This window comes from Labeo rohita, chromosome 17 (genome assembly GCF_022985175.1).
Source record: "Labeo rohita strain BAU-BD-2019 chromosome 17, IGBB_LRoh.1.0, whole genome shotgun sequence".
NCBI lineage: Eukaryota > Metazoa > Chordata > Actinopteri > Cypriniformes > Cyprinidae > Labeo > Labeo rohita.
This window is the reverse complement of record NC_066885.1, coordinates 17,125,914-17,153,862: the sequence shown is the minus strand read 5'-3', so window position 1 is coordinate 17,153,862 and position 27,949 is coordinate 17,125,914. Positions and strand designations below refer to the sequence as shown.

Here is a 27,949-nt window from a genome sequence, read left to right as displayed (position 1 = left end):
ACACTGAGGCTTGTCCACGACAAAAATAAAATGTTACGTACAAAGTTATTAATAATTCTGTTTAATTTGGACGAATGCAGACTTGTGCTCTAATATTGAATCTGGGTTAGTTCTGAATACAAAAAAAAGCTATATAAAATTATAAATAACTGAAGCTGCATTCAGGTTTGTTACATGTCCACAAACTCACATGCACACTGTGATAACCTCCAGACCAGACGCAGACATATACATTCACACAGAGGGAGTGCAGTCTAGAGTGCAGGTCTGGTTTTGTTACCACAGCAACCACACCAGGTGGTTTAACTCGTCCCGCTGAGGGAGTATTCCTGAACTTTCACATGGCGATGCGTGTGGGCAGGACCTCACCTCTGAGAGCATCTCATACTGTCCGCGGCGGCCGAGCGCGATGGTCAGCAGGTCATACACCAGCGAGGCGCTCTGGAGGCTGATGATTCGGTCGTTATTGTGTTCGGGGATCCGACTCAACACGGCATCTCTGTTAGCCTATTATAAATACAGAAATTAATACACACATTCCTCCAAATAGACAGGTTTACACTACACTATTGTTCTGAAGTTTGCAATTTTTTATGTTTTTGAAATAAATCTCCTATGCACACCATTTATTTAATCAAAAATAGAGTCAAAATAGCAATATTGTGAAACATAATTATAATACACAGTTTTATGCAAGTTCAGGAACCCCTTGCAGACGTGAATAATTTGAACAAAATAAGAGAGATCATACAAAATGCATGTTATTTTTTATTTAGTACTGTCCTGGGTAAGATATTTTACATAAAAGATGTTTACATATAGTCCACAAGACCAAAACATAGCTGAAATTATTAAAATAACCCCCTTCAAAAGTTTGGATACCTTCGGTTCTTAATACTGTATGTGGTTACCTGGATGATCTACGACTGTTTTTTTGTTTTGTGATGGTTGTTTGTGAGTCCCTTGTTTGATCTGAACAGTTAAATTGAGCCCTGTTCTTCAGAAAAATCCTCCAGGTCCTGCAAATTCCTCAGTTTTCCAGCATCTTCTGCATATTTGAACCCTTTTCAGCAGTGACTGTATGATTTTGAGATCCACCTTTTCACACTGAGGACAATTGTGAAAACACGACTATTAAAAAACATCCACTGATGCTCCAGAAGGAAAAACGATGCATTAACAGCCAGGGGGTGAAAACTTTTGAAGTTTGAAGATTAAGGTAAATTGTACTTAATGTGTCTTCCGGGAAACATGCAAGTGTGTTCTGTTGCTTCCGAAAGGCAAAAAAAAAATTATACTTCAACAAAGTAAGAACAATTTGGACATCTTCATCCTGTTCAAAAGTTTTCACCTCCCGGCTCTTAATGCATCGTGTTTCCTTCTGGAGCATCAGTGAATGTTTGAACCTTTTTTAATAGTTGTGTTTGAGTCCCTCAATTGTCCTCAGTTTGAAAAGAGGGATCTCAAAATCATACAGTCACTGCTGGAAAGGGTTCAAATATGCAAAAGATGCTGGAAAACTGAAGAATCTGCAGGACCTGGAAATTTTTTCTGAAGAACAGTGCTCAGTTTAACTGTTCAGAACAAACAAGGGACTCATGAACAACCATCACAAAACAAACAAAAAACAGTCGTAGATCATCCAGGTAACCACACATAGTATTAAGAACCAAGGGATTATTTTAATAATTTCACTTTTTGGGTCTTGTGGACTGTATGTAAATCTTTTAAATAACTAAAATAACTATTTTCTATTTTAATATATTTTAAAAAGCCATTAATTCCTGTGATGGCAAAGCTGAATTGTCAGTAGCCATTACTCCAGTCTTCAGAAATCATTCTAATATGCTGATCTGCTGCATAAGAAAAAAAATCTCTTGTTATCATCAAAGTCAAAAACAGTTATTTTGTCTTTTTATTTTTTTGTGGAAACAGGATTTTTTGATGTTTCAAACAGCATTTATTTAAAGTAGAAATCTTTTGTAACATTATAAATGTCTTTTCTGACACTTTTGATTCATTTGATGCGTCCTTGATCAAATTATTCATAATTTTTACAAAAAAGAACAGAAGTGTAGTATGCTAGGGCTATCAAAACTTAAAATGTAAAACATTGTTTAATCACACTGTGCATAAGTAAAAACTCATTACGACTGAACATAACCCACTTACAGAGCTTTTGAATGGTTAGTGTAAAGGAAACGAAAGAAAAAAGCCACAAGCAAGAGCTCTAATGAGACTTTCTGCTGAGTTCAAGCTAAAGGCATCTCTGGTTCTCCAGCTTTGCTTTCAGTACCATTATGATTGGCCTTTCATGCCAAAACACCTGCAGCGTCAGACCACGCTGATTTCATTTACATGTTATCCTTTTCTGATGGTTAAACCACAGCAGTTGAGAGGGTCACAGGATCTTTACTGCTACTCACCATTGACTCGCTGATTAACAACAGGAGTAAGGCCTCCTCTGTGTTCTCCTGTGGACAAAACAAACTAGAGAGAGAGAGAGAGAGAGAGAAAGAGAGAGAGAGAGAGAGAAAGGCCATCATGAATTTTTCCATCTGACATCATGAATACAGCAACAAAAAACAACTTCCAGGATTCTGATAAAATAATTTTTCACCCCTTTTTAAAATTTTCATGCTACAAGATAAATTAAATGAACAATTTTTGAACAATACACATCAAACAGCGTGTGTACTGCAAAAAATGTGTTTCTGCAGTATTATGCATACATTACCAGTCAAAAGTTTTTTAATGTTTTTTAAAGAAGTCTTTTCTGCTCACCAAGCCTGCATTTATTTGATCCAAAATAAAAGTTTTTGTTTACATAATAATATAGGTTATATAAATTAATACTTTCATTTAGCAGGGATGCTTTAAATGAATCAAAAGATGATGATAAAGGCATTTATAATGTAACAAAAAGGTTTCTATTTCAGATAAATGCTGTTCTTCTGAACTTTCTATTAATCAAAGTAACCTGAAAAAATTCTACTCCGCTGTTTTTGCTGTACTTTGGATCAAATAAACGAAGGCTTGGTGAGCAGAAAAGACTTTAAAAAAACATTAAAAATCGTACTGTTCAAAAACTTTTGACTGATAATGTACTTCTACAGTATTTATGCTATTTTGAATTAGATGTCCTACTTTTCTCCTGAGTAGATGCGTGGGCGGCGACTGAGGGCATAGTCCTTGGTGTGAGGGGTGTGTCTGAGTGGGTCGTCCAATGGGGAGTGGTGAGGGGGGTCTTCCAGTGGGTTCCAGTAACTCTGTTCACACATGCCCCGCAGCAGAATCTCTGCAAGCTGCCTGGCGATAGTCTAAACACAAACACACACACAAACATACAGTACACCTTCAGATTCTAGACCTGTGGCTCTCAACCAGGGGTCAGGGCCTAATAGGGGGCCTCGGAAAACTTCCAAAAGGTATGATTACATAAAATTAACTTTGAATTAGGTTGCCTGCTATAGCAGAAGTAATCTACATGGAGGGATTATGAATTTTTTTTTGGATAATGACGGATCTTTCTTTGATGTTTTAGACAGAGACAACAACACAAAACCATAAACACACAAAAAACTCACCATACGCAGGTTCTGAGTGGTTCTGGTCTCAACGGCTCTGAGAATCTCTCGGAACCGGCCGACACCACGGGTCAGGTTACTGCAGCACCGGGAAATGGAGAGAAAAGAGATCCATTAATCACTTCTAGAGAGTTGAAAAAAACCTGATGGCTGACATCAACAAAAATTCTCATTCACTTTCTTACACAAACACACTCACACCCTCACACACCCTCAGGACTGGTCAGACCACTGTCATGATTTAATGAGCTCTAGCATCAAGCAGTCAAACTAAAGCAGTTACTTATCACTGGACAGGAAGTTATCAGGGCCTGCAGGGCACATCGATTAAATGAGTTCTGGATACAGTGCAAGTCAAAATTAGCACCTATATGGACGCTGCACAACCTGTGAATGTGTTAGCGCCTGTCAATGACTGGGGTCAATATCCTCATCAGACCGCGATATTCCCACAGCCTTTTCAGAAAACACACACACCATGAACAGACATGTGTAAAAGACCAGAGAATATAGTTTATAGGCTGTGGAAGTGTGAAGCATTGCAGAGATGCACGCAGGGAGAAGCAGTACAGAAGTTTTGTTGAGAGAGACAGAAGAGTCGAAACAGGGATGAGAATGAGGAGGACGGAGAAAAACAGAGCTAACAAATAAAATGGTCAATTCAAGCATCAGTTTGAAGAATCACATGGATTTACCTGTATTTAAACCATAAGTGTCTATTGTTTCCAAGTGTAGCACTTGCTAAAAATCACAGTTCAGTTCAGTGCCCTGAAAAGGATAGTTCACCCAAAAATGAAAATTTTGTCATTAATTACTCACCCTCACCCTCAAAGATCTTTCAAACCGGTAAGATCTTTGTTCATCTTCGGAACACAAATTAAATATTTTTGGTTAAATCTGAGAGATTTCTGACCCTCCACAGACAGCAAGGGAGCTACCAGGGTCAAAGCAATGAAAGGTAGTAAGGACATCGTTAAAATAGTCATGTGACATCAGTGGTTCAACCGTAAAAAAGCAAAAAAGAAAAAAAGTATTCATAAAGTATTCTTGTAGCTTTATAAAACTGGGGTTTAACCACTGATGTCACATGGAATATTTTAACAACGTCCTTTGTTTCTTTCAAAAATTCAAAAGGCCCTCCATGTAGATTTCTGTAGATTTACTTCTGCTATAGTATACTTTTAACTGACAGAAAACAGGAGTGTCAATATATTAAAATATATTTAATAATGCATAATTATTTCAAAATTATATTAATATTAATTAGTGCTGTGCAACGATTAATCACATCCAAAATAAAAGTTTTTGTTTACATAATATATGTGTGTGTGCTGTGTATATGTATTATATATATATAAATACACACACATGCATGGATATATTTAAGAAAAATGTTATGTTTATATATTAAATATATTTATAAATAATTTTAATTATATCAATAAAAATACATACATGTAAATATTTTCAATATATATACTGTATGTGTGTGTGTATTTATATATACACATAATAAATATACACAGTACACACACATATTATGTAAACAAAAACTTTTATTTTGGACACGATTAATCACGATTAATCGTTGCACAGTACTAATATTAACGCATTGTTGTTATGTGGTTTTTCCATTAATTTGTGATTTATAAGATAAGGTTTTTAAAATGTATTTGAACAAATATAGGAATTTCTCTGCAGTTCTACTGTTTAAAATAACAAAATATTTTAGAGCATGACATAATATATATTTAATTATCTCCAAGTCTAGAAATTACACTTTTAAATTAAGAAATTTTTCGTACATTTTAATCTTGATTTTTAGTTTGCTTTAGCTTACTTTAAGTTTGATAATAATATGTTTTATTTATACAATGTCTTTCCCAAGCGCTAGGTTACTGTACAAGGAGAAAATACATAACACAGCATAAAATATAACACAATATATATTACATAATTAATGACAGAATTTCTGTTTTTGGGTGAACAAAGTGTAGAATTGCTTTCATTAAACACATAATTTCCTTTACTTTTACATTTAGATTACCTTCACAGTTATCTAACATTCAACACTAACACTAAAAATCGATTCACATTTGAATCGCGATTCAGTCTTCTAGCGATTCGCATAGATTTTCTAGTTAATATGTTAATAATAGCCATATTGACCTAATAATAATAATAATAATAATAATAATAATATGATGTTATTGGAACAACAGCAACAGCAATGGAGGACAAAAAACAAATACATCCTGCCCCATTTTCAGCGAGGAAAAGTAATTATTAATCTTTTGGGAAGTAGGGATGCGCCCAAATCCATATTCGCAGAAAACAAACAACAGTATATTATAATGTTGTGATGCCTAAATTCACTTTTTTTAGATTATAGTTTTTTTTTTTTTTATTTAGACAAAAGTATTGATTTTTTTACTATGAGCCATATTAAAACAATTCAGCTATAATTTTAATATCTTTAACAGTACTTTAGAGTTTGTGTAATCACATAAGCTGAGGACTGAACATATGTTATCCTGTAGAAAATGCATGTTGTGTGAGGTTTAAAGACAACGCTTTCAATCATTTATGAGCCTAACAGATACATTACCCACAATGCACCACTGCAGCGGTCATATTTCACACAGATGCATTTCAAGCACTGACAGATGCCCCACCTGCATCCATATGGAAGATCCCTCCCCAACCACACACTCACTGCACAAACAAATAATGACGGAGATACTGGTATGTATAAAGCCACCACACGTTTCACGATAACTACCGCAAATCGCAAAAAACAGATGCACCTCTGGCTAGGACAACAGTATAGAGATGAACAAATGAATTTGACATAAAATGGACAATTTGTTTCTTACTTTTTCAGCCTTCCCATGTCTTCCCTTTCCCTACTACAAAAGCAAGATAGACTGACTAGACTACATAGTAGATCTGTAACTCTATCTCTCTACAATCAGCAGGTCTGTCAGAGTAAACAAAGTCAAATTTCAGCTGACTGGACATTTGTCCACTTATGAGATTCCCAAAAAATGCATAAACTGATGTGTACCTTAAGCTGCACTGATACTGTTTGCCACAGTTAAACTACCATTCAAAAGCTTGGTTTTAGTAAGATTTTTAAATGTTTTTAAATCAACATTTTACATTGTCTACTATCTTGGACATTTCCAGTTTTTTTCCCACAACATACAGGGATTTTATTTTCCACAAAGCAACCAAATTTGGCCAAAAACAAACTGAATGCGGCGTATTCATGCAGCTTTCATGATGAGAGCGTGCCCATGATGTTTTAAAGGCTGCTTATGTAGGCAGCTGATTAGGTTTTGGCTTCTGCGTGAAGCTGCTACAGTAAAAGCATGGCACTACTCTACTTGAAGAGAGTGTAGGGATACGTACGAGTAGTCGTCAAACGCACAACTCCATGGTGCAGAGGCCGCGATGCAGTGGGAGAGTGTGGCATCAGAACACACATAAATAACATGAAACGCACAGACACACGCAGGCTGAGAACTATAGAGGATCAATAAAGCATTTGAAAAAAAATAAAGGCACAAAGACAGAGAGTTAGTGGGCAGACAGAAAGCTCAGCAGATTCCTAGACCACTCGCTGCGGCACGTGTCCGAGGAAAAGAGGAGTGATGAGAGAAAACAATGGATGTATGAACAGAGGAAATGATGAATGATGGACACCGTTGTATCAGGTGTTTCTAAAGGAAGCCTGTTTGGGCTGTGAATCATAATTGAGTGTTGTGCTACGGATAGGGATGAACGGTATATTGAAAATTATATACTAAATATATTTGAAAAGATTTTGCTGGTGATACAAAGCTACACGTTTTCAATTCACTATTTAAATGTGTCAAATAAGAAGTTAGAGTGTGTCACTAAACTAGTTTTGCAAAACTTTGTTAAAGTGTGCTTGATTCATGTGTTTGAATCACTTCAAACTGTCAATCAATGATTTACTTCCAAACTCTGATTTGAAGTTTTTTTTTTGGAATCACCATTCAGAATGTATCATTATTGCCAAAAAATACATTACATTTCAAAAGTTTAGGGATAAAAAGATTATTTTCTTCATATTTAATGAGATAAGTCTCTTAAGCTCATCATGAAAAACAGTAAAACTAACAATATTGTGAAATTTATTTACAATTTAAAATAAAAGTGTTTATTTTAAGATATTATAAAATGTAATTTATTCATATAATGGCAAAGCTGAATTTTCAGTGTCACATGATCCTTTAGAAATTGTTCTTATCAAGGATTCTTTAAACTGATCAAAAGGTAGCATTTAAAGAGAAAAGAGAAGCATTTATTTAAAATAGAAATCTTTTGTAACATTATAAATGTCTTTACTGTCACTTTCGATCAATTTAATCCATCCTTGCGGAATAAAATCATTAATTTCTTTATATTTGTTTCTTTTACTGCATTATTTCTTGTATTAATCAGTTTAAATCTAATTTGCAACATTGGCTGTTTCTTCAAAACAATGTTTTTAAAAACACCATTTTAAAACATATATCAAGTATTGTCAAGAGGCTGACAAATATGGAAATACACTACCAGTCAAAAGTTTTTTTAGATTTTTTATGTTTTTTTAAGAATTATCTTTTGCTCACCAAGCCTGCATTCATTAAATCCAAAATACAGCAAAAATATTGTGAAATATTTTTACTATTTAAAATAACTGCTTTTTATTTGATTATATTTTAAAATGTAATTTATTCCTGTGATCAAAGCTACATTTTTAGCATCATTACTCTTCAGTGTCACATGATCCTTCAGAAATCATTCTAATATGCTGATATGCTGTATAAGAAGCATTTTCAATTATTATTATCATCATCATCAATATTTAAACCAGCTGGGTACATTTTTTCAGAATTCTTTGATGAATAGAAAGATCCAAAGCTTGGATATATTTTATTAATATATATATAATTTACTTATTTATTTTTTAAATTCAACATTGTTATGGAGAACTAGGAGTGTTAAGTAAAAAAAAAATAAAAATAAATAAATAAAAATTATATATATATATATATATATATATATATATATATATATATATATATATATATATATAATTACCTTATGTTTATTATATATAATTTAACAATAATATTAAATAAATGTTTTTTGAGAAGCAAATCAGAAAATTAAAATGATTTCAGAAGGATCATGTGACACTGAAGACTGGAGTAATGATGCTAAAAATTCAGCTTTGAAATCACAGGAATAAATGACATTTTAAAATATATTCAAATAAAAAAGTTATTTTAAATAGTACAAATATTTCACAATGTTACTGTTTTTGCTGTACTTCGGATCAAATAAAAGCAGGCTTGGTTAGCAGAACAGACTTCTTTAAAAAAACATTAAAAATCTTACTGTTCAAAAACTTTTGACTGGTAGTGTATATTCTTCAGCTATATAATTTCAGCTACATCTCCCAGCCTTAATTCCAGCGAATATAAACACAAATACTCACCCATTTTTGAAATGAATAACATGAGCCCTCTGAAGTCCCGTCTCTAGGAAGTAGCCAAGTTCCTGTTCCTGTGTGACTGGGCCGGGCTTTGGACTGCGATTCTGAATGCCAACACTAAGAGCCTGAAGACAAGAGAGAAGTCATCAAATATTACTGTCAATCATAAACTGAAACAAGCTCACACTCTTTCCTGTCAGTTATTCATCAGTACAGACCATATATCTTTAAAAAAAAGCACAGAGTCAGACTTAGTTTACTATATTTACCCGGGGAACACTTCAGAGAGGACAGCGGTTAGGAGGGTACGAGTTTCGAGCACGAAGGTCAAACGTAAAACTTCGGCTGCACCCAAAAAATGCAGCGTCAACACTGCAGCAGAACACAAGCTCTGCCGTTCTCCTCACTTGCCATCATTCACTCTCTCTCTCTCTCTATGCTCGCTCCCTTCTCCACCAACGCTAAATCACAAGCAGTAAATACTGAACGCTGTGCAGGGGAATGAATCGGTGTGCTACTATTCCAACAAAGAGAATAAGTGGTGTGAAAACAATCTAAAGGAAACAGACTCATCTTCCTCTGCAAGAAAATGAACTTTGACCTGTAAAAAGCTTTAATTGTGATTTAAAGTTCACAGGTGGGACAGGAAGAGATTAGTCTCACGGATGGCTGACCCTCTGCAGCAGTAATGTGCAAATCTCTCCTTGCCTACAAAATGATTGTACGTCTATGTTTTAATGTCTATGAAAACGTGACTAAAACTATTTAAAAATGGAGGAAGAAAAAAACTATTTAATGAACATATGGAAATACCTTTTCTACCTCCTGAAGATAGAGAAGAGCGATGTCTCCAGACTTCTCATAACAAGTGATTATCTCCTGGTCTTTGTCCGCATTACGATTGGACAGTGATGGGGACGCCATGGGCACTTTCTCCAGACAGAGACCTATGAACAAACAGCAGAGAGATGAGATGACTTACACATGCCGAGAGCTAGAAAGACACACAGAGTAGTCCTAGTGCTCTGCCACATTCAGAAAGATAATCTCAAGTTTTAATAAAGATAATCTCAAGTGTGAAAAACGACCAAGCTTCACTTTTAGAGTGTGGCATAGTAGTACAATAAAAGTATTTTATATCATTGTGTATCATTTAGTATTAGTATTATTGTGAAGTACCATCAGGAATTTTTTTGAAAATTTGGGATTACTAAGATTTTTATTTTATTATTATTTTTTAAAGAAGTCTATTATGCTCACCAAAGTTCCATTTATTTTATCAAAAATATAGAAAAAAGGAATATTACAACCCTTTTAGAAATCATTTTAATATGCTAAACAGTTGTGCTGTTTAATATTTTTTTTTTGGAAGCTGTGATACTTTTTCAGGATTCTTTGATAATAAAAAGTTAAAAAGAACAGCATTTATTCAAAATAGAAATCTTTTCTAACAATATATATATTTACGATCACTTTTTATCAGTTTAACACATCCTTGCTGAATAAAAGTATTCATTTCTTTCCAAAAAAAGAAAGGAAGAAAGAAAAAAAATGACTGACTCTAAACTCTGAATGGTAATAATAAATGCTGTTCTTTTTAACTTTTTATTTATTAAAGAATCCAACATTGATAATAAATTTAAATTATTATTAATAATTAATTTCATTTAAATAATTAGAATGATTTTTGGAGGATCGTGTGACACTGAAGACTATAGTAATGATGCTGAAAATTCAGCTTTGCATAACAGGAATAAATTCTATAGTATATTGAAATAGAAAACCACTATTTTAAATTGCAATAATATTTCACAATATTACTTTTTTTTAGTAAACGCAGCTTTGATGAGCATAAAAAAACTAAAACATTGATCCCTAATTAATTATATAATTTACTTATTTATTTATTTATTAAATTCAACATTGTTATGGAGAACTAGAAGGGCCTAGCAATTTATTAATTAAAATATAAAAAGCTTTAAAAAAAAAAGTTTAGTTGTATTTTAAAGTACATTCAAATAGAAAACCACTATTTTAAATTGCAATAATATTTCACAATATTCCTGTAAATGCAGTAAATGCAGCCTTGCTGAGCAAAAAACTAAAATTATTTTAAAAAAATTAATATTTAAAAAAAATAAATAAAAAAACATTACAAATGTTGCTGATATTTATAGGTTATTTATTTGCTTCGGCTTATAACACTGCAAAAATGCACAATGTGATTTATTTGTTTCATTTTTAATAAATAAATTACTACATCGTATTTTCATTTTTTTAAAGAACTAGGAGGGCCATGTTAAGATTGTGCATCTTTTCAGTGTTATAATCAGGTGAGCATGAAAAATAAAATTAAAAAGCATAAAAAAAGTGCACGTTGTCCAAATAAACTGCAGAACCTTATGTGCTAACTAGAAGAAAATAGGCATTAATCACAAATTACTGACATTTGAATTACTGAATCGACTGACAGCACATTACAATTCATAAGTCACCCAAGGTTGTTTATTTGTTGCTTGAGGTATTGATTTAATATTGATATGTAGGTACCACAGGCTGTTATCATACCAAAGATCATACAAAATTCTGCATTCAGTCAAACCCTGTTTCTTTCACTCATTTCTCCTCAGCCACAATATTCATTTATGAGAAACTTAGTGATGTAGCATTAAAAACAACAACAACAAAGCCTGAATTTCAGTAGCGCACAGCACTTCTGTCAATTCTAATTTAGTTGACTAATGAAACACAGTTACGGTTTGACCCTAACTTTGAAGATGTTATTCTTAAAGGGTCAAACTGAACACGATATGCTTCGTTCGTATTAATTCGAGTTTGTTTCCTTTGTTCTGGCTGGACAGAGGAAGTGAGACGCTGAAATATACATGCGTGAGAAAATCAAAGACCTCAGACAAACCAGAAAAGCTTTAAATGTTTTAACACGAGCTGATGTCTGTTCCACTGCCGTATCTCCTTGCCCAGTCTGGGTCAGCTGAGAGCCAAATAATGCGGTAACGACACAAGTGCGGTTCCTTAGAGATGTCACACAATCTGCAGCCAATCTCTGTCTACTGGCTTCAGCTTCCTAAGTCACATCTTAAATCACTCATAGCATGAGGAAAACAGGCCTGACTCAGGTGGCTGGTAAACATGATGAGAGTTGTTTGTTTGGCTGCCGTTAGTATTGGGTTCTCCACGCAGATAAAGTTTTCATGACAGTATGGCAATGTGACAGGAAACAGAAACTGTAGCCCAACTAACTACTTTTCAAACTGCTTCAATAATAGATAACGGCTTATAAACAGATATCTCAGGATGAAGAAAACCGTCTGGTACCACAGTCACCAAAATGATTCCGAAATGAAAACGGAGCCGAATAATCCATCACAAGCAAGAAGGTAACGACGAGGACCTGATTAAATGTGCACCATGAAGTCTCAGTAAGACAGGAGGAGAACGAGAGTGGACTGATTGGCATAAAATATTAGTGAACGGTTTTAAGTCACCTACACTATTGTTTAAAGGTTTGGGGTCAGCTAGAATGTTTTAAAGGGGACATGTCATGAAAATCTAATTTTTTTGCACGTTTAAGAGCTATAATTGGGTTTCCGGTGCATCTACAAACACGGAAAACGAGAAAAAGGACAAGCCAGTAACTTTGTTTTGGTAAGCCTCTTTCTGCAAGCATGTGAAAAGGTACTCAGATTTCACTCCCCGCATGATGCAGGAACGTATTATAATATTACCACCCCTTAATCTGCACGTTTCCACCCATGGTGCCGTCATTTTGCTTTCGGTGAACCAGTTCTAATGCCATGGCAAAACTTTGAGCAAAGCATACTAACTGTTCTGTCTTTGGCTGCACAGACAAGCACAGAACACTATTTAGAATCCCAGCCTCATAGGAGAAATGAAAGCAGTGGATTTATTGATTTATTTACTGTATATTACACTGCTGCCACACAGATCTAATTTAAACATGCAATCTATTTCCATGCCGTTTACCTTCATAGACATAACCGACTGTTTTTGTAACTCCTGTGTTTTAAACATAAACTTATGTGTATTTGACAGATCAAGCGCAATAAGACATAAAAGATACTTCGTTTTTGCACACATGCTTCGGATGTGTACGCTCAGAAATCTAAGCTTCCACTTAAAATAGTCATTTACAAAGTGATATAACAAATAATCTGTGGGGTATTTTGAGCTTAAACTTCACTGACACATTCTGGGGACACCTGAGACACATTACATATTGTAAAAAGGGGCAAAATATGTCTTCTTTAAAAAGATGTTATTACTTCTATTCAGCAAGGATGCATTAAAATGTATCAAAAGTGACAACAAAGACTTTCTCATTGTTACAAATTCAGTTGTTTTGAACTTACTGTTCATCAAAGGATTCAAAAAAAAACAAAAAACAAAAAAAAAAACCATGGTGTCCACAACAAAATTAAGATGCACAACCACTGATAATAATAAGAAATGTTTCTTCAGAGCTAAATCAGCATATTATTTCTAAATGTTCATGTGACACTGAAAACTGAAGTAATGGCTGCTGATAATTCAGCTTTACCTTCACAGGAATGAAGTACCTTTTAAAATTTATCAGCATAGAAATAATTTCACAATATTGCTGTTTTACTGTATACTCTCAAAAACAAAATTTTGAAGAGATGTTTATGTGCTTTCAAAAGTTGACGAAATTATTTTAGGCAGACATTTAAAATGTACAGTTTATTCTCTTCTGAGAATACCAAAAATAATGATTTATCTTGCACTAGATGATATGTCAAAGTTTTTGTCCAATAAAATGCTCTAAAAATGAATGTCCCTTCCTTTAGCATATAACAAAGGCTATAATGTAAACTAAATTAATAAATTATAACTTTTTATATTATAACTTTTTTTATTAGATATGACAGTAGAAAGCAGACAGGAAAGTATTGGGTGGAGAGAGTAGGGTGGGACCGGCAAAGGACCTTGAGACGGGTGCTACATGTCGGCGCACTAACCACAAGGCTATTGGCACCGACAAAAACTAAATAAATCTAAAGTAACATTGAAATTAAATAAAATTTATAATATTTCCTGCCCACCTTCCTGTTCTAATAGCAAATATGTCAACAAAGGGAAGAAATGCACAAGCAATTCCCATGGGTTTTTAAAGTACTTTCAAATCTAATACTGTCAGCTGGTGGAGGGACTACCTGGAATAAGTTGTTTAGTGGTAAATTAACTAGTTTGTCAGAAGAAGAAAAGATCAGATCATTATTACTTTTTAAAAAAATTAATTTGGTGCTGCTAGAGCAGTGGTTCTGACCAAGTGAGCATAAACAAACAGCTTAGTTTAAATAAATTAATAAATAAATAAAATAAATAAAAAAAATAAATAAAATTTGGGACCTCATTTACAAATAGAGCACTGGTTCTCAACCAGGGGAGCCTCCAAGGAGGCCACAAGATGCCTTAAAATAATTTAAAATAAGACAAAACAGGCATTAAAAATAATCTAAAACTACTAAGAAATCAAGATATTTCACATATTAATTTAACCTCCTCAATAACTTTTTTTTTTCTTGTAAAAAACCTGGATATGTGACCTAGCTTAATTTTAAAACTGTGATTAATAAAACCTTAAAATGCCACAGGCATTTTACAATGAATTTACACATTACTAGTTATGACAGCCTCTGGATAGTTCACCCTAAAATCAAAATTACGCCATGATTTACTCACCCTCAAGCCATCCTCTGTGTATATGACTTCTTTCAGATGAATACTGTTGGAGTTGTATTAAAAAATGTCCTGACTCTATAATGGCAGTGAATGGCTGTTGATTTTTTGAGGTCCAATAAAGTGTATCCATCCATCATAAAAAGTACTCCACACAGTTCCAGGGGGTTAATAAAGGCCTTCAGAAGTGAATCGATGTGTTTGTGTAAGAAAAATATCCTTATGTAAACTTCGTAAACTGTAATCTCTGTCAAAGCGCATACATGAGAGAGTGGCATTCCAGGGGAAGACGCAGTGGCCAACACGGAAACGCAGAGCAAAGAGCAAAACAAAACACCGGTCACGAATTAGAACAAGTACAAAATGAGGATTTGTAAAGACAAATGTCTGAGGATTTTGATATAAGCCAAGAGGAGACTGGTTTTCCTTTGCTGTAAACAAAACTTGGTTCTCGTGAGACTAGCATATTCTCACCGCGCCCGCAGCCAGATTATTTTGATAGCGGCTGGTTCTGAAACAGATCTGTCATGACAGCAACAGTTACTCACAATTTATCTAAGTCAACTCTGAATAAGCGCTTGCCGTTCACTTTCACTTTCGATTTCGCAATCACGTGCATTCTGTGTAAAGGGAGCATATCTTACGCTATAACACCGTGTCCTACTACGTGATGCCGCGACACACAATAAAGGTTTTTGTCCTAACTAGCCATGATGGCGGCACACAAAATTTCTATTTTAGAAATGGATTCTATTTCTGCGACGTCGTGCCTGGAACAACAATGACAGCTGTTATAACAACTATGACAGTTATAATCTCAGGTACTGATTATGTGCTTCATTCATGTTAAAAGTCTTATTCATATGTTAAATGTGAGTTTGAATACCATTTTGTGTGACATTTATAGCCATACTGAAAGCAACAACAGATCGTTAACCTCAGATCTTGAAAATAAATTTAAGCAAACACATGTTAAAACTGTGAACCAACAAGTGTTTCTCATAACAAAGATGGTATCAGTGAGCCACTCAATGTTTAGTTTAACAATGTTAAAAAAGTTTAATATTTATGAATTAGATTATAAACTTGTCCATTTTGTTGAGAGTGCAGTGCAGTTCTGTGCTTCTGAATGGCTGTAGCGTCACGTGACTCACGTCTGGTGTGGACAGCTAAATTGCTTGCCGTGTCACGTTAGGACATGGTGTACAATATGTGTCAATGAGCTTAGGATCTTTTAAGCAGCAAGACTTGATCAGGTGCAGTACTAACACTCTGTGTTTAAAGGATTTGCTCTGGTGCCTCAAATAAAGCAGTGTGTAATGACCATAGACTGTAAAAAATATGAACATAGTGTGAATGAGAAGAATGAGAAGTGTTCTTCAAAAGAGCTATGGTTTGCAGACATTTATAAGAGTTGATGTTACAATTACGTCTTTTGAATATACTCATTGTCCCGTTAGCTCAGAGAGCTTAATTTTCCCTCTTCACTAAGTTTTATGAATTGTTTTGTTTATAGGTCTAATTCTTGTTTCAGGATTCTCTTTCTAATTAACCTTACGTTGAGTTAGTCAATTAATTATCTTGTGCTTTGTTCCCACCCTTCTGAATTATGTTGCATTGATAAGGAATTATCACAAACTAAGTCTGTTTAGTTGTGCTAACTTGCAATCAATATACAGTAAATGTAAGTTAAAGTGTTGCTTATGTAACCAGTTAAAACTTGAAGTGGTGATGAGGTCTTAAAATGTGTGGAAAGAGTCTTAAAGAGGTATTAAATTCAACTCCATGATTCCTGTATATACCCTGAAGTAACAGCTCACTACCAGTTACAAAAGACACTGTAACAGTCTGTCACAGGCAAATCTAGGTGCATTTTTCATCAATTAAAGGGGTCATCGGATGCCCATTTTCCACAAGTTGATATGATTGTGACGCCACACCGACAGACATCTGAGGATAGATGTGTATAGCGTACAGGGTAGATGTGTACATACACTGCCAACACACATTAATGTTCAAACAACATGCAAAATGAACTTTGCATCCGATGACCCCTTTAATTTCTTAAATTATCCTTTGATTCTGGCATGCTATTTAGTGGCGAATTATTTTTTTGGACCGACCCCTGTCCTATGTCATTCGCTGGAAAGCCACTCTCTCGTGAACACGCATATGACAGCAAACGGAAGCTAGAAATTACAGTTTAAAAAGTTTTACCAAATATATTGATTCGCTTCAGAAGGCCTTTATTAGCCACCCAGATCCATGTGGAGTATATTTTATGATGGATGTATGCACAACAGCCATTCACTGGTATCTTAAAGCTTGGAAGAGCCACAACAATTTTTTATATAACTTTTGAATGTATTTGAAAAAAGAAAGTCATATAAACCTATCATGGGGCAATTTTTATTTTTGGGTAAACTATCCCTTTAAATTAAGTTTTGAAACTATGAACATTGTTGTGGACAATGGGGAGCTTTGGAGTTAAAGTAGCTGAGACCATATGGGCACATTCCAGCTTTAAGGAAAAGTTCAATTTTATGACAATGGAAGGCAGAGGGATTTTCTATGGTCTTGTTGTTCCACACCAATGCCCAAAGAGAAAAAGGGTGAAAAAAACTGAATGAGAGAGAACAAGAGACTGTGTGTACATGCTGTAAATCCCTCTACCTTATATAGACCTGCTACACTGGAGGCCTGAGCCTAATCTAGAAAGTCTGAAAAAGGGACTTTCACTGGTGTTTGGATAACATACTCATCAGAAATCTGTTCCTCTCGACTGCCGTGTTCCTCTAAACACACACATATTCCCCTCGTTACAGATTTAAAAGCCCTTTATACTAGCCAGATCCAAGACAAGCCCCATTACTGTGACCGGGCTCTTTAATGACCTGCATAACGGCTGCAGTAAATCTGACGCCTCAGGACAGGCAGTGACAAGCAGCTCACGGCTGCAAGAGGGAGATTTTTATAATTCAGGACGAGGGTTTATTATACACAGGAGACGAGGCAGGAAGCGCCAGAGAGATGACACACACACACGTGTTTGTGTGTGGTAGCTGGGGCGTGATGGATGATTGGGGCCGAGGGAGGGAAGCTGCCCCCCTGTAAAGGCAGTTGTCAGTCACAGAGATGCTATGAGGCGATTGGATGAGACAGGCTCTGTGCCACCCTGCAGTTTTTCCCCAGAGCCCCACAGTACCGCCAATCTGTCAGAACTCTGATCAAAGACCTCACGCTGCGGTCCTGGCAAACACATTCACTGTGCTCAGAATTAAAAGTGTGTGTGTTCAGAGCAGAGGATTTAGTTGCGAACACTTTTCTCTGCAGAGCATCACATACGGTACTGAAGCAATGCTGCCACCCGAAGGTCATAATATGAACTGCAGGAAACTGGGACGCATCTCTGCACTCTTCTGACAAAGCGGGCATAAAAAACATAGCTAAAAAAAACACATTTAAAATGTCAAAACTTAAATTAAAAATAAAAACTAAAAAATTCTCTTTTTTACATTTTAAATTAAACTATATATTTGGCAATTAAATAACATACAAAATAATATCATTACATAATTTAATATATATTTAATATAATTAAATATGATCTACTCTACCCATACCCAGGCCTCACTTAGGCCTCATTTACAGTACTTGAAATACAAAAAAAATAAAAATAAAAATTATAATATTAAAAACAAATAAAAAAATAATACTGAAACATTTTATTACAATTTAATGTTTTCTATTTTAATATATTTTTAAATGTGATTTATTAAACAAACAGGATTACATTACACTACTGTTCAAAAGATTGACTTTTTTCATGTTTTTGAAATAAATCACCTATGCTCACCATTTATTTGATCAAAAATACAGTATAATATAATATATATTATTATTATTACTACTACTGTTATTACTATTATTATTATTATTATTATCATCATCATTGTTGAAACATTTTTTATATTTTTGGAAACATTGATACAATTTTCTCATTATTCCTTGATTAATAGGAAGTTTGAAAGAAAGAGATTATTTTACATTTTAAATATTTTTACTGTCAATTCTCATCAATTTTAATGCATCATTTCTAAGCAAGAGTATTCATTTCTTTAAAAAATGACAGTAATTTAATATACATTAATATTTTAAATGTTTTTACTGTCACTTCTCATCAATTTAATGCATCATTGCTAAGAGTATTCATTTCTTTAAAAATGTATGTAATATATAAAATTTATACTTTATGAATAGTAAAATCCCACTGGTAAAAAAATAAATAAAAAAACAACACTTCACATTGCTGTATATTGAATATTAAATATCCTACTGCTGTGATTTTGTTGCTTTGCGCAGCATTTTGCTTTTAGTAAGCACACAAATTTGTACTTGATTGCAGGAACTTCATGTTTCAGTTCTAGTTAGGAAAAACTTCCTTACTAAAGCAAGTTATATAATTAAGGTCTGTTTCACAGCGCATACATAAGCAGTGAAACTGCAACAGCAGGCTCGGGTTTGTGCTTTCACAAGACAGCATTTCTGCTATGTAACAGACCAGCAGCTCTAATGTCTGAGCTACTACACTGATTATTTACCTTTAGTGGCGTAGGCCTCAGCGATCATGGAGAGTCTGTACACTGGAGCTCCTACCAGCTGCATCTCATCCAGATTCACGCGACCGTACTGATTCAGTGCTTCCCTGTAATCACCCTCCACGTAGCACAGCTTAGCCATGATCAGACTGGCCTCCTGCATATATTCAGGCTGGGAGAGAAAGAGAAGACACATACCACCATAACTACAGTATACTATAGTAAATTAAAAAAACAGCACAATCATCTCACACTGTCAGACACAAAACTGGAATAAATTTAATACAATGCTTAAATACAGATAAACACCAATGACACTGGAAAGGCTCCAACCATGATTGGTTATAAGTACATTTTAGATTCACTTTGGCATTGTATTAATCCGTAATCCTAAAATTTGTATTCCCCTAATAATCTGATTGTCATTGACTCAGAAATCTTCATATCACTAATATTGTTGAATATGATAAACTGCTTTTGGTTTTTCTCATTCAAATATCTTTAAATAAAACATTCATTAAATTTAATCTTTAAATGTTGACATATTATTCCAGACTTAGGGTGCCATTTTTACAGAAAGTGTTTTTACATTTATTTGTGCTGCTTTTCCATTGTTGTAAACATGGGGTATACGGATGTGTTTGACAGTTGTGCCTAAGTTTGTGTCTTTTGCAGCGTCTTGTGCATGACACGGTGTTCTTAATATAAGATAAAAAAAGGCATCTCTACACCTTGCATTTTTTGCGCATACTGTATGAATCACACCTTAGAATTCCTTTACATTATCTATAATTTTATTTTTAAAAGTTTTTTTTGTTTTTTTTTGCCATGGATCACATACATTTTAGAAACATTAAAATATTACTATAATTTTTCATTTTTATTATATTGAGTTTTTATTTTTGTCTCGTTTTCATTTAAATTTAATACATTTAAGTTTTAATAAATTTGTTGTGTTTTTACTAGTGATTGTTATTATACTTTTATTAGCTATTATACTATACTAATAGTATAATTTTAACACTGACAAACCCAGCATTTAGTTCAGTCAGATTTTTTTCCATTATGTTGAACCACTGGCGTTTTAGTCTGTATGTAAATATGTGATGTTGTGGATTCTGTCTGTCTTTCAATTACTAGTTGTTTATCTTGTCTACTGTATTGTCTGTGTTATTGGACAATGTGTGTGCTTAATGAAGTTTTAAAGGGGTCATCGGATGCCCATTTTCCACAAGTTGATATGATTCTTTAGGGTCTTAATGAAAAGTCTCTAATGTACTTTGATTAAAAGTTCTCAATGTTTTGTAAAACAACACACTTTTTACCTTGTCAAAATGAGCTCAGCAAAAATCATCAAATCAAACAACATGAAAAAGTGAACTTAGCATCGTTTGACCCCTTTAATGATGATGATGATATAATCATTTTATTAGATTGTTTTTTTTTTATATGTATATATAGTATTTATTAATTATATTTTAGTTTTAGATATTTTAGTACATAATGTTAAACTAAACGAAAAGGAGGAATGTTGCTCTGGCAACTAACTAAAATATGTTTAATATTTGATTTTATTTAATTTATTGTATTTCAAGAAATATATATTTTTAATAGCTTTAGTTTTAATTTTAGTTCACTGTAACACTGATGCAGCAAACAGTTGACCTGTTTGTTTGTGTTTAACTTAGAACTGTCAGTTTAATATTTTAAACACTATATTATGTTTTTGCTCAATTTTGCAGAGAACATATTACCTTTAAAGTCATAGCAGAATTGTTGCGTGTTTCCGACCAACACAGCCGTGTTTTTAGTCTCTAAATGAATCCACATTTTAAACAAATCGTGTGAATCAATGATTCAAAAAAGAGAGCCATGCACTTCATTCCTGACTGAATCAGCCGTTTGAACGAATTAAATCGAATGAGTGAATGACTCATAAAGACATTTACCGCCACCTACAACCTTTTTTTCTCAACGGACCGGTTATGGGTTGAAAATATTCTCGTGGATCTGGTGTTCTAATTTTAGACAGTTATAAAGGGATGGTAAGACTGTTGGTAACAAAGCTGTTACCAATGAGTTTCATTACATGAACAAAAAATACTGAATTATCAAATTATCTTTTATGTTCCATAGTTTACATTAAGCCATTGCTGCCTAAATGTTTATGTGTAATAAATTTTATGTTGAATCAACATTTTTTTTCTAACACTACAATTTGTAATGTCTACTTGATACTTTCTCATTTAACACAAAAATAGCTTTAAATAATCTTTTGTGGGTATGTTCACAGTCACATTCATTTTGCTATTAATTAGATTATTTAATTGACACATCATGTAATTAATTAGATTAAACTAGGACTGTCAGTCGGTTAATGCCATGCCAGCTTCTGTGGCTATTTTCATGGCGAGAAAAACGCATGGCTAAACTATATCAGGTTTTTACAATTTATTTCTGTTAAATTCTCTAAAACTGTATTTGGCTTATCTCTGTTAAAAATCTCTTACCTGAAAAAAGTTACCTGAATAAAAAAGTTTTCTCACAGGGCTAAAACCAGCACAATCTAATAAAACAAGCTTCAGGGATAAAGGGATTTTGGGGTAAATTTTGGGGGATCTTCTCCTAGTATTAAAAACTTGTGTGTTGCCCTGAAAAGAACGTTCTACATTGGGTATAAACAATCTTGTGATGTAGCAAACAGAAGCGGTGATCTGACTGTTCAGACTTACCTTTAAGTTTCCCCGATCAAGTGCAGCCGTCAAGTGTTTCCGTACCTCCTGGAGGCGTGGTCGGGGCCCGCGGGGACTGGCTCCCTGCTTGATGGGGTTTTCCTTGAGGTACTGCTGGAGTTTGGCCTCCCCCAGCAGAAGTTCTCCAAGATCATCTACAAGAGAAGCAGAGGTTAAGCAAGAGACCTGAAATTACTCAAATAAGCGCCAACATAGACAAAAAGCAAGGAGGTAACAAATCATATACCAAGATGATTTCATCATAATGACAGTTAGCAAGCTCATAGACACGCATTCATAAATGCACCACTGGAAATGATGCCAAAATTTTCATTATTGGCTGAACTATCCCTTTTATTTTTCTCTTCTGTCTGAAAAAGTAACTGTGAAGAGATGCCACCTGCATATCTGAATTATAAAGTCAAAACACAAACACATTTACAGAGCACGAGAGAAGTGCTGATTGTGAAAACAGCATTACATAAAGCCCAGATATAATCCGGTCTTGCACCTGAACACATTCTTACAGGTCTTAACACACGCACAACTTTGAGAACAGCCACGTGTGGTTTAATCGGCTGCCTTACATGCACATCTTAAATCTTTCATCATTTCGTATGAGACAAATTAATAATATGTAACTTTTCATGAACAGAGCAAAATGTAAAGATGGAAAAGGACAGTTTGATCCACAGTTGTATTTATTATAGACATTAAACCAACCTTTTAGAACAGACACTTACTGTATAATTAATATATTTTACCCCAGTCAAAAAATACATCTTCCATATTGATGTAAAATGTTTATTTTGTGAAATCTTATTACTTAATTTTTTTTTAAATAATGAAAATAAAAATAATAATGGCTCAATACATATTATTTATAAATAAATAATTATAATAATTTATTATTTAATAATAATTATTATTATAAATTATTATTATAAACAGATTTTTACATTTAATTATTGTTGTATTTTAATTTTTATATATTTTTGATTAGAAATGATCATTTCTTTTCATTTTTACATATAAACATCACAAAGAACTATATTTCTTTCTAAATTTTACATTCACAAATGCAAATATACCAATTATAAGCGTTTTTAAAGTTTTTTTAAAAAATGAATTTGAAATCTGCCAATAAAAAAAGTATTCAAAACTTTCCTCTAATTTTAACTGACATCAGGTAATATTTGTGTACAGTTCTTTTCTATTCTTTACGGTTTATAATTTTTTTTAGTATTTATTAGTTTTGTTTATCTGTGCGAGATCATTTGAATGAAACATTTTTACATTTGAATATGCCATTTAACTGTATCTAATACAAAAGAGACTCCTATGTGTTGACATTACATCTTCAAAAGACAATAAGTCAATTATGACTCTTCATAAATTCTTAGACTTAATAAAAATATGAATTACAGAAATTATGATGTTGAATGGACACAACTGTATGGACAATCAGGAAGTGTACTGGCCAAACGGGCAGAGTACCGCCAAAAAGGCATTAATGTCACATTTTAGAAGCCCTGAAAAGAAAGTATTCATTCATTGACTTGTTAAACGTGTAGTTAAACGTAAAGGAACAAATCACATACGGATTTTACTACCAGGCCTGAGACTCACACACAGTGTCCGAGCTAACGCGTTAGCCATGAGTGCAGAATACAGAAAACACACACACCGTTTGAGATGAGTTTCGCAGACAGCTGCCGGACGAGTTCTGGTATCTTGTCCCATTGTCCCTCCGATCGACAGCGCTCTATTTCAGTCTCTAATCGCGACCCGGACTTTCTGGCTGTCATCTTTCTACCTCCTGACCAAAACACGACCGGAGCCGCAGCACAGAAACATCAAAGACCTGGAAAGGAGCATAAAAACATGAACCGGATTACGCTTCCGGGCCACGGCGCTTAACTCTCATTGGACAGATTCCTGTCACGTGACTGTTATTTTGACTATTATTTTGATGATTTTTTTCTCATATGAAAAAAGTTTATTTTACTTTCATTCGTTTTTATATTTAATTTCAATTCATTTCTGTTTAGTCAGTGGCATCCAGCAGTCAATATGTCTGAATAATGACGTTCAATAATCGTTCAAAAAAAATCCTTTCCTTATCATAATAATATAATTTCAACTCATCAGTATTTCATCTTTCTTATTTGTTTAGTAATAAAGTGATAAGCAAAATAATGTAGTAGAGTCTCTGTCGGGTTTTATACCTACACACTGAACTGAACAGCTCCATCCCTCTGGTATCCTGACTGAATGAAGTTGCCCTTCCAGGTTTTTGTAGTTCGTCAGTCAACAGAGCGCGTTGTTCTGCAGCCTCCAGTGCTGTAGGTGGCGCTGCCATAATCGCATCACTGACATTCAGCTGCAGTGTGTCTGCGGCATGCTGCCCGTGGATTTGGACAGACGATTGTGTAAGTAATTAAGCGTATTAATCATAATTGTTAAAGGAATCGACTGGTTTTTATTCCCATACATTTACATTTATGCGTACATTTGGTTTTCGTCGTTGTTGTACGAACGGTATTGTTTATTATTCGTTTATAGCCTGCATGCAAGTCTATGATGTGATGTAGGAAACATTAAAATGTGTTTAAAAAGTGTTATGTGAAATGTTTAGAAATTAAGATGGACATATAAATGTATATAAGACATAATTATTTAACTTTGATTGTTTACATTTAAAATGTTGATTTGATTTTAGTGCCATTTTAAGTCAAGGTCAGACTGGTTTTTTTAGAGATCAGAACTAAATCTATATCAAATACTAGGATTTTTTTAGTTTATTAAAGACATAAGTATTTTTTACGAGTTTAAATAGAGATAATTATAAAGTTAGATCATATCTACTGTTTCTTATAAACTCAAACTCCCAAAGAATCTACATTTACTGTACAGTCTTGTATTGCTTGCATACATTACCAGTCAAATGTTTTTTAAAGAAGTCTTTTCTCCTCACCAAACCTGTATTTATTTGATCCAAAGTACAGCAAAAACAGTAAAATTTTGAAATATTTTTACTATTTAAAATAACTGTTTTCTATTTTAATATATTGTAAAATATAATTAATTAATGTGATTTCAAAGCAGATTTTTAATAGCATCATTATTCCAGTCACATGATCCTTCAGAAATCATTGTAATATTCTTATTTGCTGCTCAAAAAAACGTTATCATTAATATTATTATTATTATTATTATTAATAATATGATGAAATCAGCTCGGGCATCTGTTCCGGATGCCTCCTGGACGCCTCCCTGGGGAGGTGTTCCGGGCATGTCCCACCGGGAGGAGGCCCCAGGGAAGACCCAGGACACGCTGGAGGGACTATGTCTCTCGGCTGGCCTGGTAACGCCTCGGTGTTCCACCGGAAGGGCTGGAGGAAGTGTCTGGGGAGAGGGAAGTCTGGGCGTCTCTGCTTAGACTGCTGCCCCCGCGACCCGGTTCCGGATAAGCGGGTGAAAATGGATGGATGGATCCATGGATGAAATCAGCCGAGTAGAATTTTTTCAGGTTTCATTGATGAATAGAAATTTAGAAGAACAGCATTTTTCTGAAATAGAAATCATTTGTAACATTATAAATGTCTTTATCATCACTATTGATCAATTTAAAGCATCCTTGCTAAATAATAGTAATTTCTATAATTTCTTTGTATAATGTTACAAAAGCAAATGTTACAAAATATTGATCTCTGGATCTTCTGTTCATCAAAGAGTCCTGAAAAAGAAATGTACTTAACTGCAAATCAGCATATTAGAATGATATTCTGAAAATGTAGATTTGATCACAGGAATAAATTAAATTTGAAAATATATTAAAACAGAAAACAGTTATTTTAAATAGTAAAAATATTTCAAATTTCACTGTCTTTGCTGTACTTTGGATCAAATAAATGCAGGCTTTGTGAGCACAAGAGACGTCTTTAAAAAACTCTTTAATGTTATAATCAATAACTATATTTTCTTATATCAGCATGTTTATGTGTAGTATTTGGGATCTTTTGATGTGACATTTGTATCTGAGCTGCTTTGTGATATATTTCACAGATTCACTTTTGTAACCCGTCACTGGCTGCAGGATGTTCTTGACTCTGGCGCTTTTGCGGAAGGGAATCCCAGGGAAGCAGTGGATCGGGAAGTACCGTCGACCACGAGTAGTCACCTGGCAGATGAGGCGGAACATGATTAAACGCCTAGAACAGGAAGCAGAGAATGAATACTGGATCAGCCGGCCGTTCATGACGCAGGAACAGGAGCAAGGCCACGCCGCGCAAAGGCGGGAGTGGATGTGGGAACAAATCAAAGCTACACGACAAGCCAAGTTTCCTGAACACAAATACATTGCAGACCAACTAAACCACCTTAAAACCACCAAGACCTGGCCCAGCTAACCAGAACATCAGAGACTGATGGATCACAGAGTTTGGAGACAAAAAGCAGATGAAAACATAGGACTTTTTGTGTTTGATTTGATATTCTAAAATGTATGTGATATGTGCTGTTTATAAATGACTTATGATCATCACATTTGACTCCTCTTCTTTTTTTTGTTTCATTATGTAGTATATTTTAATATGGTAAGTCAATTCCAAACAAATTTGTTTGTCAAAAAGATGTGCTTAAAGGAATAGTTCAGTTGAAATTAAAATTTTGTCAATTACTCATCCTCATGTCGTTCCAAACCGTAAGACTTTCATTCATTTTCGGAACACAGATTAAGATATTTTTGATGGAATCCAAGAGCTTTCTGACCCTGCATAGACAGCAACGCAACTGACACGTTCAAGTCCCAGAAAGGTAGTAAGGATGTCATTAAAATAGTCAATCCCAGATACCACACGTACATCTGCAAAATGTCTGTTAAAGATGGCTTGATCTGGAAAGAATCTGCTGTGTACAAACATCTGACAGACGTCTGTAAGATGTCAGTTTTACCTACATTCTAAATCATAAACATCTTAAAGACATCTAATAGACGTCTATTTGACATCTGATAGGAAACGTCCTATTATAGACGTCTTGCAGATGTAAATGCAGACATCAAATAGACGTCTCTATGATGTATATGTGCTATCAGGTAACATATATTGCATAGACCTAAAAATACTGACCTGTTAAACACGAATTTACTCCTGTACTCTGATCCACTTTTTTCTTCAACGCGGACGTAAGCCTATGGGCGAGACTTCCGGATCATTAGCCGCTATAGGGAAATAAAGAGAAGAATAACATGCAGCAAACGGTAAAACACTACAAACCGCTGTGTTCATAATTAAGATAATACATTAAAATAAGGGTTAAGACACACCAATTTGCAGTATCAAGCAGCAAAACAAGCCGTTTTGTAAAGGTAAAAATAGCTGGACGCGGATGAGACCTGAAGCCAGATCCATAAAATGTACAGATTTTTCTTACGGAAAAATATAAGGTGAATACCCTGGTGAAAAAAACAACATATGCTGGTAGGTATGTTTTAATGCTGGTTTTAGCTGGTCCTTTGCTGGTTTATACTGGTCCTTTGCTGGTTTTTGCTGGTCATGTTGCTGGTCAAGGACCAGCATGAACCAGCAAAGGACCATCTTAAACCAGCATCAAAACATACCTACCAGCATATGCTGTTTTTTTCACCAGGGTAGGGATATAAGGAGAATAGCAATGTGCAGTAAATGGTAAAACTGTCTGCACTACAAACCAGTGTGTTTATAATTAAGATAATACATTGAAATAATATGGTAAGACACACCAGTTCGTAATTTCAAG

At 34.2% G+C, this 27,949-nt stretch overlaps 2 protein-coding genes across 4 annotated transcripts in view; one reads left to right on the top strand and one right to left on the bottom strand.

Annotated features, from left to right (window-relative positions):
- The window catches only part of ttc7b (tetratricopeptide repeat domain 7B), a 55,325-nt gene extending 31,299 nt beyond the window's left edge, over window positions 1–24,026 (bottom strand). For all 3 annotated transcript variants that reach the window (XM_051133028.1, XM_051133029.1, XM_051133030.1), the window contains exons 1-9: window positions 23,856–24,026; window positions 22,169–22,323; window positions 19,440–19,608; window positions 9,913–10,046; window positions 9,103–9,224; window positions 3,588–3,666; window positions 3,148–3,320; window positions 2,427–2,490; window positions 370–507 (exon numbers count right to left, since the gene is read on the bottom strand). In XM_051133028.1, coding sequence (XP_050988985.1) covers window positions 370–507; window positions 2,427–2,490; window positions 3,148–3,320; window positions 3,588–3,666; window positions 9,103–9,224; window positions 9,913–10,046; window positions 19,440–19,608; window positions 22,169–22,323; window positions 23,856–23,976 — 1,155 coding nt within the window. In that variant the 5' untranslated portion in view covers window positions 23,977–24,026. The remainder of the gene's footprint in view (window positions 1–369; window positions 508–2,426; window positions 2,491–3,147; window positions 3,321–3,587; window positions 3,667–9,102; window positions 9,225–9,912; window positions 10,047–19,439; window positions 19,609–22,168; window positions 22,324–23,855) is intronic.
- A 463-nt stretch (window positions 24,027–24,489) lies between these two features.
- Window positions 24,490–26,714, top strand: mrpl57 (mitochondrial ribosomal protein L57). The gene is made up of 2 exons (XM_051132757.1): window positions 24,490–24,600; window positions 26,237–26,714. Exon 2 carries the CDS (start codon window positions 26,269–26,271, stop codon window positions 26,578–26,580), a length of 312 nt encoding a protein of 103 aa, XP_050988714.1. The 5' UTR covers window positions 24,490–24,600; window positions 26,237–26,268; the 3' UTR covers window positions 26,581–26,714.
- The last annotated feature ends 1,235 nt before the right edge of the window (window positions 26,715–27,949 follow it).

Coding starts and splice junctions, on each gene's coding strand:
- mrpl57 (XM_051132757.1), top strand. CDS start 26,269: ATGTTCTTGACTCTGGCGCTTTTGCGGAAGGGAATCCCAGGGAAGCAG.